Source organism: Capra hircus, chromosome 18, assembly GCF_001704415.2.
Source record: "Capra hircus breed San Clemente chromosome 18, ASM170441v1, whole genome shotgun sequence".
NCBI classification, from domain to species: domain Eukaryota; kingdom Metazoa; phylum Chordata; class Mammalia; order Artiodactyla; family Bovidae; genus Capra; species Capra hircus.
Window position 1 is genome coordinate 58511263 of NC_030825.1, and position 12425 is coordinate 58523687.

The window sequence follows — 12425 nt, forward strand, 5'->3', positions numbered from 1 at the left end:
AAAGTCTTGGGGGCAGAAAAAGGAGACACCTACAGGAGGAAGAGAGGAAGAAGGTAGAAGCGAGGTGTGAGTTCACACCTTAGCCCCGCTTACGGCCCCAGCTCTGAAAGAGAGCATCCGGATGTCCCTAGTGGTTCAGTGGTTAAGAATCCACCTGCCAATGCAGGGGACACCCATTCCATCCCTGGTCCGGGAAGATCACACTTGCTGCAAAGCAACTAAGCCCATGTGCCACAACTACTGAGCCCACGCGCAGAGAGCCTGGGCTCCGCAACTAGAGAACCCACCGCAATAAGAAGCCCAAGCAAAGCAACCAGAGAAAGATCTTACGTAGCAGTGAAAACCCAGTGCAGCCAAAAAATAGAGAACTGGGGCATCCTTGCTTCTACTCACTCAGTACAACTCAGCACACATGGCTGGAGCCGCTCGGGTGCTGAGCTCTGCAGGTGACCTCTCCTCCATCCCCTAAGACCACCTGGGGCAGCTCTAGGACCCCAGGATCCAAAGGCTGGGAGGGGCTCAGGGTCAGGCTCCCCCGGGACCAGCTTACATTGGTGGGTGGGTTGCTGTCGCTAACACAGACCAGGCGCAGGGACTGGCCCTCCCAGACTCTCAGGGAGGTGGCATTGCCCAGGATCTTGGGGACTGGGAAGAGAGAGCAGGAAGTGCAGGGCTGAGAGGCCCTTCTCCCCTCTCTGTCCTCCCAGATATAGGACAGTGGCCCTGAGATTTCATCACAGGCAAGGGCAAGTAGGGGTGAAGGCCCCCGCCCCGGAGGTCAGGGACAAGGGGAGGAGAGGCAACTCGGTGAACCCAGGACAGGGGCATGGATGTTAGAAGATGTTATCTCAACCTGAGAGATAATATCCAAGGAGGTGGCCTCTGATGTGTGACCACGTGCTGGACATGGACATGTGTGGGTCTGGCCACATGCAGGCTTGCACACAGGTGATGAAGGAGAAGGGAGACACGGAGGGAAGGAGGAGGGTCAGCTCTGGGCCTGCAGACAGCACTTTGTGGCCCCACTTATGGCAGGCTGGACAAGGCATGACTAGAGGCTGACAGGCCAGAGGGGAGGCTGCTCCAAGTCCAGATGAGAGAGAATGCAGGCCTGAGCTGTGAGGCTGTGGTCATGGAGGTGGAGAAGGGGAAGACATGAGGCATTTTCAGGAAGACAAGCTTGCAAACTAAGCCTTGGGGAGGGTTGGGTGATACATAGTCTAAACGAATTTCTGAGACGTAGACTCTGATTACTCAGGTCGGAGGGTCCTGACCAAGGGGAAGTGGAGGATACTCAGGACAGAGATTTGTGAGGGTCTTCAGTGTGGAGGCTAGAAAACTCCAGGGTGAATGAACTTGACCTTGCCCTCCTGCACAAATGGGCAGGAACCTGGTGTTAGTTAGCGTTAGTCACCCAGTCATCTCTGACTCTTTGAAACTCCATGGACTGTAGCCTGCCAGGCTCCTCTGTCCATGGAAGTCTCCAGGTGAGAATACTGGAGTGGGTAGCCACTTCCTTCTCCAGATCGAACCTGGGTCTCCTGCATTGCAGGTGGATTCTTTACCATCTGAGCCATGAGGGAAGACCAGCGGCCCGGTAACCAGCTTGGGAACTCAGTCTCCTCCTGGGAGGTGGAGATGGCACAGTCAGGAAACTGACAGAGAATCAGGGAAAGGATGGCATGGCAAAGAGAGCGGTGAGGAGAGGTGGGAAGAGAGGGAACAAGGGGAGATGACAGTGAATAGTCACCTAGGAGTCCACAGTGGCCTCAGAGAGAGGCCTGCCAGGGGACAGAGTGGGGGACTGGGGAGGGGAGACGTAGGAGCTAAGAGGGGACGAGTGATGAGAGGCCTGATTCTGTTCAGTCTTCACAGCATCCCCTCATCTGACCTCCTTGCTGCCCAGGGATCTCACACCTGTGCTGTTTTCCCAGAAGACCCGAATATCCAGGTTCTGCAGGGCATCTGGAAGAGAAAGGAATAAAAATCCTGCTGCATTGTGATGGGGGCAGGGGTCAGGAGTAAGGGGTGAGGCAGAAGTCTCCGTGTCTTCACCCCAGCTTGTCTGCAAGAAGAGTCCCCGAGTGTCCCACCCAGGACCCTTCATCTCTTTCCCCGCATCCTCCAGGACTCAGGTTCTTGACTCCCCACCCACAGGACACATTGAGCCTCATGGTCGCCTCTGCTCACACCAGCTCCGGGGAAGGTCACACGACACGTGAGGTTGATGCCGTGGTCCTGGGGCCTCGGGGTGAGGGTGAGCACCGAGGAGTGGGGACTCTCGGGGTGCGGGGAGGTGAGGGTGACCTCAGTCCAGGAGAAGGTGGGTGGCGTCCCCCTCTCACAGGCCCATCGCACCACACAGGTGAGGTTGGTGGGGCGGCCGGATACTAGGGTCCCCTGGACGTGGATGTCAGGTGTGTCTGTCAGAGCTGGAGAGGGGGAGACGCAGACCCAGGACTGGAGGTGGGATCCCTGTGTGCCCCTCAGAGCAGTCTGTTCCCCAGAATCCTGTACCCCTGGGTCCCTCCCAGGATGAGAAGACAGGGTTCCCCTCTCAACCTGTCCTGGGGACCCTCAGGACCCCTGTATGTGTGTCCTCCCCTTGACTCCATCCTTACCTGCCACATGAATGGAGAGCGGATGCCATTTATAATTTATATCTCACAGTAGGCCCTCTCTCCAACCTAAAGAAGTATACACCTGTGTCCCTCCTCTGGGCGTCCAGGGAGCAGTCCTTGGTCCGGGGGTCTCCAAGGAGGAGGAATCGGCCCTGGGTCTCACTGAGCACTGCATGCTCTGGGTTGTTTGTGGCCACTGCCAGATCTCCATAGTCACAGGCCGGTTTTTGGAATCAGTAGCCGGTTTTTGGAACTCTGGGTCAGAGTTGTTCCAGCCTTTCTGGGGATAGGAGACAGAGCAGGGCACGTGGACACACAGGCCCTCCTGCACCGACACAGACCGCGGTGCTTTCAGCCAGTAATTTGGATCCTGAACCAGGGACCCTGCGAGGAATCGAGGATCAGCCGAGCCCCCGCCCCGCCGACCCCCGCCCCGCCGTCCACTCACCCGCCCACAGCAGCAGCGGCAGCATGTCTGAGCAGGAGGGTGTCTGGGCGTCCTGTGTGTGAAAAGAGAAGGGAAGGGAGAGGGAGGTAGGGCTGCGGGGAGACCCGAGGGGAGCTGGGGAGGAGCGAGAGACTGTTCACAGAAGAGGAACTTCGGAGCCAGAGCTCCTCCCCCTCCACACACAGTGGACAGGACACCCCTGGGCCCAGAGACCCCGGAGACCTGCCCAGAGAGGAGCAGACAAGCAGGGGACCCCTGTCCTGACCCCCATCTGGGGCTTGTCCCTCTAGCACCAGAGCTTGGACCTGTAAAGACACCGAGGGCTGGGACTCAGGTGCCCTCCTAAGGTTCTCCCATTCGAGCTCCACTGTCTACACCAGGGAGCTGCTCAACTCCTCTCTTGACCTGGAGAGTCACAGCCTCACGGAGACCCTCGGGTGGTCATTCCTGCGAGATGTGTGCTCTTTACAGTCTGTGGGAGCATCTGGAGCAGAAGACAAGAAGGGGCTCCTGGGTGGAGTGAAGGCAGCAGCCAGCCACCCATTCACACATCCCCCCAGCAGTGAATGTCTCTGGGTGGTGACCTAGAGACCAGAAGGGATACAACTCACCTGGTCCCGGCCGGCCAGATGCCCCCCGCCCCGGGGCCCTCACTTCTTCCCCCCACACAGCACTGCTGGGTCTTACCAGCTTTCGCTGGTGAGACGGCCATGTGTCCTGGCAGCATTCTGGGTCTTTTTTAAGTGAATATGATTTCTCTCACTCCAATAAAAAACTAACTCTTTTCCAATAGAGAAACTTGAAACTCTCAACAACAAATCCTTATTTCTCTTTTTCCCATCTCCTGGTCACCCCAGTTCTAATTTTCAGTCTTTAGGAAATTGACACCTTTGATACCTCGTAGATGTGGAATCATATACTATTTGGCTTTCTGTGACTGGGTTATTGAAGGTACCATAATATCCCTAGAGTTCATCCATGTGGTGGCATGTGTCAGAGATTCCCTCCTCGATTTCCCTGGTGGCTCAGTGGTTTAGAATCTGCCTGACGATGCAGGGGACACGGGTTTGAGCCTCGGTCAGGAAGCATCCTACATGCTGGAGAGCACCTAAGCCCATGCCACACAATTACCTGCCTGCCTGCCCTGGAAACCAGGCTGCACAAGGACAAAAGCCACCACAATGACAAATCCACATGCCACAACCAGACTGTAACCCTAGCTGGCTGCAACCAGAGAAAGCCCACGTGCAGCAACAAAGACTCAGCACAGGCAGAAATGAATAGAAACTCCTTCATTTTCCAGGCTGAATAATTTTCCATGGTTGTTGATCCGTTCATCGGCTGAGGGGTGCTTGGATTGCTTCCATTGTCTGGCTGTCATGAACACACTACGAGAAACACAAGTGTGCTAATAATGTCTCCAAGAGTCCATCCTCTCAATTCTCCTTGGAGATAATCAGAGGCAGAATGGCTTGATCATGCTAATAATATATTTAATTTCTGAGGAAGTACCATTATCTTCCCATCTCACCGACCTGCTGCCCCCTGACTTAACCACGGCTGTGATCAACTTACACTAACTATACGTTTGAAGGTGTTTATCTTGGACCCCTCTCCTGATCTCCAGACATTCCTGTCCAGCTCTCTCCCTGGCATCACAGTTGCATATCTAAGGGCTTCACAGGAAAAACTTGGCATTTCAAAGTCCTACTCTGAAGCCCTCCACGTGACACAACTCCATCTGCCCAATTGTTCAGAAGAAACATTTGAACAACATCTTTGTTCCAACATCATCTTAGCTCCTCTTTCTCTCTCACTTACCACCTCCACTAAAAAATTTCAGGTACTTCCCTGGTGGTCTAGTGGCTAAACCCCCTGCTCCTTAGACTAGCAGCCTGGGTTTGATACCCCAGTCAGGGAGCTAGATCCCATGGGCTACAACTAAGAGTCACACACCGTCCCTGAAGATCCCAAAAGCTGCAACTAAGACCTGGCCGGGCAAATAAATAAGTAAAGATTTTTAAAAAGAAAAGAAATTCCACTAGCTTGACCTTCACAATAGATCCAAATATACACTCCCTGTCTACATGACCTCCCTGGGCCATCGCAGCATCACTTCCTGCCTGGGGTGCCCAGCACTCTTGCCACAACTCTATCTTGCTGCCCTGGATCTTTCTGGGGTCTCCTGGTGGTTCTGAAAGTAAAGAATCCACCTGCAATGCAGGAGACCTGGGTTCACTCCGTGGTTGGGGAAGATCCCCTGGAGAAGGGAGCGGCAACCCCCTCCAGTATTCTTGCCTGGTGATTCCTTATGAACAGAGGAGCGTGGCGGGCTACAGTCCATGGGGTCACAAAGAGCTGGACATGACTGAGAGGCTAACACTTTAGGGCTGATTCTGTTGTAACAGCCATTGGGATTCTGCTCCTTTCCTTGTGTGATGTTCCTCTAAACATGTCAGCAGCTGATGTGGTCTAATTTTATTTTTAATATATTTTTAAAATTCAGGTCCACATAATGACAGCACCATAATGACAGAAGTGCTCCTCATTCCCTTTATTTCCGTAAAATATTCATAGAATAAAAATTATTTTTAAGACTGCATAGGGGACACTTTGGGGAATCCCAGGTGGCTCAGTGGTAAAGAATCTGCCTGCCAAGCAGGAGAGTTGGGTTGGGTCTCTGGGTCAGGAAGATCCCTTGGAGGAGGGCATGGCAACTCACTGCAGTGGACAGAGGAGCCTGCATGGACAGAGGAGCCTGGAGGGCTACAGTCCACGGCATTGAAGAAAATGGACATGACTCAGCAACTAAACAACATGTTACACCTGAGTGGCAGTAAGTACATCACTATGTTAGTGCAACCATCACCATTGTTTCCAGAATGCTTTCATCATCCCAAACAGAAACTCTGGGTGGAGAGTCAGCAGGGGAGAGCCCGCCAGGACTTTGAATCCAGCCTGTGGTGTGGGCCCCTCCGTCCCCTGCGTGGGGAGGAAACAGAGCTGCTCCGACTGTGCGGGAGGTGGACGGGAACCGTCTCTGGCAAGTCCTCTGACCCGAGGGCCGTGTTTCCCAGCGAGAGGAAGCAGGAGATGCATGGGTTCAGTGACTCAGGAAAGAGATGAGGCTGCTGGAAGGACCAGGGTCACGACGGGGAGGATACGGGCTTCAAGATGAGCTGTGCTTAGAAGGAAGGTCGGGGAGCCTTTAGTGATTTGTTGGATCCGTAGAAGGGGGCAGGGATTAAAGGCGGGCAATTTCGCGTAGCACCCTCCCCCGCCTTGCCCCTCACTCCGCCCCCCTCAACCCCCTTGCGCCCCATCGCCTTCTGGCCTTCGGATGGGGGCTGTCATCAACGGGACAATAAACCCAGTAGAGCAACGGGTTTGAGGAAGAAAATAGCAGCTGAGTTTTGGCCGCCCCGAGTGTAGCAATCCCAGGAGCCATCCCAGCGGAGGTGTGCCCTGGGATGTTGGTGGTGAGACGCCCCATCACTCACCTGAGGGGTTAAAGACGGGGTTTCCTTTGCCTCTGACACGCCCCCTGCCGGCCTGGCTGACTTCCTCGTGCAGCGCCTCACTCTGCAGGGCAGACCAGGCTCTTGAGTCTTTTCAGATTGGGATTCAACCGGGATTGGACTCACCCACTCCCGCAGCCGTGGTTCAGGGACAGGACGGGTGGGACAGGGCGGTTGGCCCCACAGACCTCCTGGAGCACAGCAGGGACCTCCATCCCTGACAATGGGCTGGGGCGGGTGCCCCAGGTGCCTCAGGTGCCCCTGCCCACCCTCCTTCCCTTCAGCCTCCTGCCCTCCCCTCAGCCTCCTCTCCCGGGGCAGTGCTCACAGGAGGCCCAGGAGACAGAGGAGGAGGAGCAGAGTCTTGACAGCCGCTTCCCAGATGGCTACCAGGACCGCCTCTGCCGGGCGCGCTGACCGCCCTGCGGGAGAGCGGACGAGGCCGCGTGACCCGCTGGTCCTCAGCCTCGTCCTCCCGCTCCCAGGTGGACTGCGGTCCCTGGCCTTCCAGGCTCCCCTCACTCAGCGGATGGAGGACCCCACGTGCCCGCCACCCGCCCGCCCAACAGTTGTCGTCGGGGGCACTCAGGGCCTGCGGGCGGGGCTGGGCCTCGGCGGGCCGCCCCCGGACACTCACTCTGCAGCGAGAGCCTCAGGGAGACGTGCTGGGAGCCCAGGAAGTGCCGAGCGCGGCAGGTGAACTCCCCTTCGTCTCCCACGAGCACCCGCGGCAGCTCCAGCACCTCCGGGTGGCTGGGCGGTGAGGCGCGGAGGGTCAGGCTCCCCCGGGCCCAGCTGATCCTGGCGGGGGGGTTGCTGTCGACGACGCAGACGAGGCGCAGGGACTGGCCCTCCGAGACTGAAAGAGAGGATCCGTTTTCCTGGGCTATGGATGCTAGAGAAAAGGAGACCGAGGGTCAGAGAGACCCAGAGACTGGGAGGAAGAGGAAGATATACTTGGAAGAGGGCTGAGAGGGAGCAGCCCACAGACACTGACTGGGAGAATCACAGACTCTGCGAGAGGGATCCAGAGAGAGAGTGAGCGTGGTCCCTCAGCACTGCTCTGTGCTCAGTCCGAGCCGATGGGCTCTGCCTGGTGGATCCAGCTCCCATGAAGCAAACAGGGAGGCTCTTGGCCTACACAGGACACCCCTAAGTGCTCTCAGCCCTGCTGTTAATTCCACATACCCTTCGTTTAGAACCCACATGGACCCTGAAAACTCTTGTCCCTTATTCACGGTTTCACTTGACATCAATTTACTGATTTAACAAGCTGTCTCCAAGGAGGCTCAGGCTTCCCTGGTGGCTCAGTGGTAAAGAACCCGTCTGCCAGTGCAGGAGATTCGGGTTCAGTCCTTGGGTCGGGAAGATCTCCTGGAGGAGGAAATGGCAACCCACTCAAGTATTCTTTCCTGGAGAATGCCATGAACAGTGGAGCCTGGTGGGCTAAAGTCCATGGGGTCACAAAAGAGTTAAGACATGACTTAGTGATAGTAACTAAACAAGGATGCTCACCCTTAGGAACAGTCTGGTAAGGAACTCGGGCCCAGGAACAGGGGCTCACAACACCACATATTACTTATGGTGGCAGTGACTCTGGGCGGCAAGAGCCCCTGTGTATGGTAATGTGAATGCTACTGTCAGGTCCAGGAGGGCATCCTGGAGAAGGCAACATCTGCAGTCAAGTGTAAAAAGGAAAGCAGGGATGGCAAGATGATGATGAAGGGTTGGAAGGGCATTAAGGGAAGGAGGAACAGAGCTTGCAGAGATGACCAAGGCCTGTGCATATCGGGAAAAAGCACACAGACTTGCAAGTCTGGAGGGAAGGGGTTGGGGTGGGTGTGGGGGGCCTTCAGAAATGGGGCCACAGGACAAACAGTGGCATTTGTTTTTTATAACTCAAAGTGGGAGAAGCAAATGTGATTGATAAATGTAGCTGTGGGTATGCATACATGCTAAGTCACTTCAGTCGTGTCCAACTCTGCGACTATGGATTAGCCAACCAGGTTCCTCTGTCCATGGGATTCTCCAGGCAAGAATACCGGAGTGGGTTGCCATACTTTCCTCCAGGGGTCTTCCCAATCCAGGGATTGAACCCAGGTCAATGATTCCTTACCACTGAGCCACAGGCAGATTCCTTACCATCTGAGCCAGGCAGATTCCTTACCATCTGAGCCACCAGAGAAGCCCAAGAATACTGGAATGGGTAGCTTATCCGTCTAAGCACTGTTAAAATCACTGTGTATGTATGCTCAGTTGCTCAGCCATGTTTGACTCTTTGCGACCCCATGGACTGTAGTCCGCCAGGTTCCTCTGTCCATGGAGATTCTCTAGGCAAGAACACTGGAGTGGATTGGCATTCCCTTCTCCAGGGCATCTTCCTAACCCAGGGATCGAACCCAGGTCTTCCACATTGCAGGTGGACTCTTTACCATCTGAGCCACCAGAGAAGCCCACTATATTCAACATCCCATGATAAAGCATAATGGAAAGAATATAAAAGAATATTACAATAGTTACAAGATTACTCGTGCAGTGTTTCAGTTAGTAAAATAAAACGAACACCACAATTTCCCACTGATAGATGCACAGGGACTCAGAATTCATCCATGCACTGGAGTACTCCACAGTCCCGAAGAAGAATAGGGATGTCTGAACTACTGCTATCAAAGGATGCCTAAGATGCTTTAGGCAAGCAAACCAAGGCTCAGAGCAGCTCATGGACACAGGTAACTTCCCACAAGGGGACTGGGCGTCTGAGGACAGACTCTGCTGAACATTTTGAATTTTTGATCCTGTGAAATACATATGACAAGCCTAGACAGCATATTAAAAAGCAGAGACATCACTTTGCTGACAAAGGTCCATATAGTCAAAGCTATGGTGTCTCCACTAGTCATGTACAGATGTGAGAGTTGGACCATAAAGAAGGCTGAGCACTGAAGAATTGATGCTTTCAAACTGTGGTGCTAGAGAAGACTCTTGAGAATCCTTTAGACTGCAAGGAGATCAAACCAGTCAATCCTAAAGGAAACCAACACTGAGTATTCATTGGAAGGACTGATGCTGAAGCTGAAGTTCCAATACTTTTGCCACCTGATGCGAAGAGCTGACTCAATGGAAAAGACCTGGGAATGACTGAAGGCAGGAGGAGAAGGGGGCGACAGGATGAGATGGTTGGATGGCATCATTGACTCAATAGACATGAGTTTGCGAAAACTCCAGGAGATAGTGAAGGACAGGGAAGCCTGGCGTGCTGCAGTTCATGGGGTTGCAAAGAGTTGGACATGACTGAGTGACTGAACAACAATACATAACCTGTCAAAATAGATGTAAATTACAAACTATTGGGAGAGCACTTCCCTGGTGGTCCAGCAGTAAAGAATCCACCTGCCAATGCAGGAAACATGAGTTTGATACCTGGTCCAGGAGGATCCCACATGCTGCAGGGCAACTAAGCCCATGTGCTACAACTACTGAGCCTGTGTTCTACAGCCCGGGAGCTGCAACTACTGAGCCCACACACTGCAACTACTGCAGCCTGAACACCTAGAATCCGTGCTCTGCAACAAGAGAAGCCACCGCAGTGAGAACCCCTGCACCAAAAGCAGAGAGTAGCCCCTGCTTGACACAACTAGAGAAAAGCCTGTGCAGCAACGAAGCCCAGTGCAGCCAAAAATAAAATTTTAAATGTAAAACTATTTAAATAGAAAATGTGTTTAAATGTAAAACTATTGGGAGAAAATAAAGAGCAAAGCTGGAGGAGTCAGGTCGTGGGTGGTGAGACGCTTTGAGGGGTGGGCTCTGCCCTGTGGATGTTGCCCTGCTCTTGGGGAGCAGAGGAGGAAGTGGACAAGTCCCAGGGGAGTGAGGGGAGGTGGGGACAGCTGGGCATAGTGGCCACTGGGGCAGAGGAGGGGCAGGGACCACTGGGTTCACCCACTAGGAGGCTCTGGTCACTGGGGTGGGTCCAGAGTGAGGCAGGGACCAGCAGAGACCAGCCCAGCCCTGAGCCAGAAGCAGCCTCGCTCCCGACAGCCCAGGAGGGGACCTCCTTCCTACCTGTGTTGTTTCCTTGGAAGACAGTCACAGTCAGGTTCTGTGGAGGGTCTGGGACAGAGAGACATGGCAGATCCAGGTCACTGGTGAGGCCTTGGTGGACCTGGGCCCAGTGTCCCCAGGAGCTGCAGAAATGGGGAAAAGGTGGGGGGCGGGCATCCTCCTACCCCCTCCCAGCCTGGATTCCAGAACCCGGTGTCTGAGGCCCTGGTGCCCCCTTCCCCTCTGCCCTCCGACCCCATCAGGGACCCGGGTGTCCTGGCCCAGCTCTCACAGGACACGTTGAGGCGGACGACCCTCGCTGTGGTCACTTCAGCTCCAGGCAAGGTCACCTGACAGGTGAGCTTGGTGCCGTGGTCCTGGGGTCGTGGAGTCAGGGTGAGCACCGATGAGAGACTTGTCATGAGAACCTGGGAAGAGACGGTGGCCCCCTTCCAGGAGAAGATGGGGGGCGTGCCCCGCTCACAGGCCCAGGGCACAGAGCAGGTCAGGTTCCCGGGGCGGCCAGACACCAAGGTCCCCGAAATGAGGATGTCAGGTGTGTGGGTGAGGGCTGATGAGAGGAGGGGGGAGACAGGGGATCAGGAGGAGGGTTTGGGGTGTGGCCCCAGAGAAGCCTCAGACTTCGGTCCAGTCTCTCCCCCTGGGCTGCCACTTTACCCCAGATCCCAGCCCTGCCCTGGGACCCTCCCTGTGACCTCTCCTGGACCTCCCCCCACAGCCCGCCTTACCTGTCACATGCAAGGAGAGCTGGTTAGACATAAAATTGTTTTTCACACTTCCTCGTTCCATCCGAAAAAAGTATGAACCATTGTCCCTCCTCTTGGCGTCTTTGATCTCCAAGGAGCAGTTGTAGGCCCGGGTGTCCCCGAGGAGATGGAATCGTCCCTGGGTCTCCTCCTGCACTTCTCTGTCTGGGTTGTTTGTGGCCACAGGAGCATCCTTGGATGTCGCCGCCCCTTCCCGAAACCAGTAGCCCAGAGTTGAGGTAAAAATGGCCCAGACATCCCAGGGGTAGGAGAAGGAGCAAGGCACGAGGACACACAGGCCCTCCTCCACCGTCACCAGCTCCGGCACCTGCAGCTTGTAGTTCTCCTCAGGCCCCATCTGGCCCTCGGCTCCCTCCCTCCGCCAGAGCAGGGCCACTAGCAGCGGCAGTAGCAGCATGTCTGTAGTGGGCGGTGGCAGATTCCCCCAGGGCAAGCCTCTTTCTTAAGGTTCATTTTGCAGGAAATGGAAGTTGCAAGATCTAGAGGAGGCACCAGCAGGAAGACGAGGGTGAGGTCAGAAGGAACCTCTGTCAGAGGAGGAACTTCACACCAGAGAACGCTGGCAGCGGAAGAGCCCTGAGGGATCTGCCACCCACCCACCACCTCATGTCCACTCCTGGGAACGCTGGGCCAAGGAAAGTGAGAGACTTGCACAGATTCACACCCCATGTTGGGCCAGAGCCCCGCCTCCCGCCTCCCTGTCAATGCCCTTCCCCTCGGGGATCATTTTCTGAAAAGCGACAGAGTCCCTTCTGGCCAGACCCCTTGAGTCACAGCTTGTAGGTGTTTGTGATGATCGGTCCAGCCAGGGTGAGACCTAAGGACATGGGAGGTGGGGGCGAGGAGGTCAGCTGCATATCCTCCCTCAGTGTCACACACCCTTGAGGCACCGTCCAGTGGAGAGCCAGTAAGTGTCCCAGCATTTGGAGCTCCCTGTGAAGAGGAATTGTAATTCTGTGAATATTTGTTTTATGGATTTTGAGGCTCCATTTGTAGATGCATACATGTT

General features: G+C 55.0%; 1 protein-coding gene and 1 pseudogene across 2 annotated transcripts; both read right to left on the minus strand.

Moving 5' to 3' along the window:
• LOC108638076 lies at positions 404-2848 on the minus strand (annotated as a pseudogene).
• Positions 5617-12006, minus strand: LOC102184711 (sialic acid-binding Ig-like lectin 8). Of its 2 annotated transcripts, none has more exons than XM_018062959.1 (6): positions 11378-12006; positions 10921-11199; positions 10650-10697; positions 7225-7482; positions 6570-6651; positions 5617-6248 (listed from the first exon to the last, which is right to left on the minus strand). In XM_018062959.1, the coding sequence occupies exons 1-5, from the start codon at positions 11811-11813 to the stop codon at positions 6647-6649; spliced, it is 1026 nt and encodes a 341-aa protein (XP_017918448.1). In that variant the 5' UTR covers positions 11814-12006; the 3' UTR covers positions 5617-6248; positions 6570-6646. The 2 variants fall into 2 exon arrangements, with proteins under 2 accessions (XP_017918448.1, XP_017918449.1); XM_018062960.1 differs by having other exon boundaries at positions 5617-6253.

What these genes read in the sequence shown, in the direction of transcription:
- LOC102184711 (XM_018062959.1), bottom strand. Translation starts at nt 11,813, where the DNA reads ATGCTGCTACTGCCGCTGCTAGTGGCCCTGCTCTGGCGGAGGGAGGGA. An exon ending in GCTCTCCTTGCATGTGACAG is followed by an intron (nt 11,200 to 11,377) that starts GTAAGGCGGGCT and finishes TCCTCTCATCAG; the next exon opens with CCCTCACCCACACACCTGAC. An exon ending in CGTCCGCCTCAACGTGTCCT is followed by an intron (nt 10,698 to 10,920) that starts GTGAGAGCTGGG and finishes TCTCTGTCCCAG; the next exon opens with ACCCTCCACAGAACCTGACT.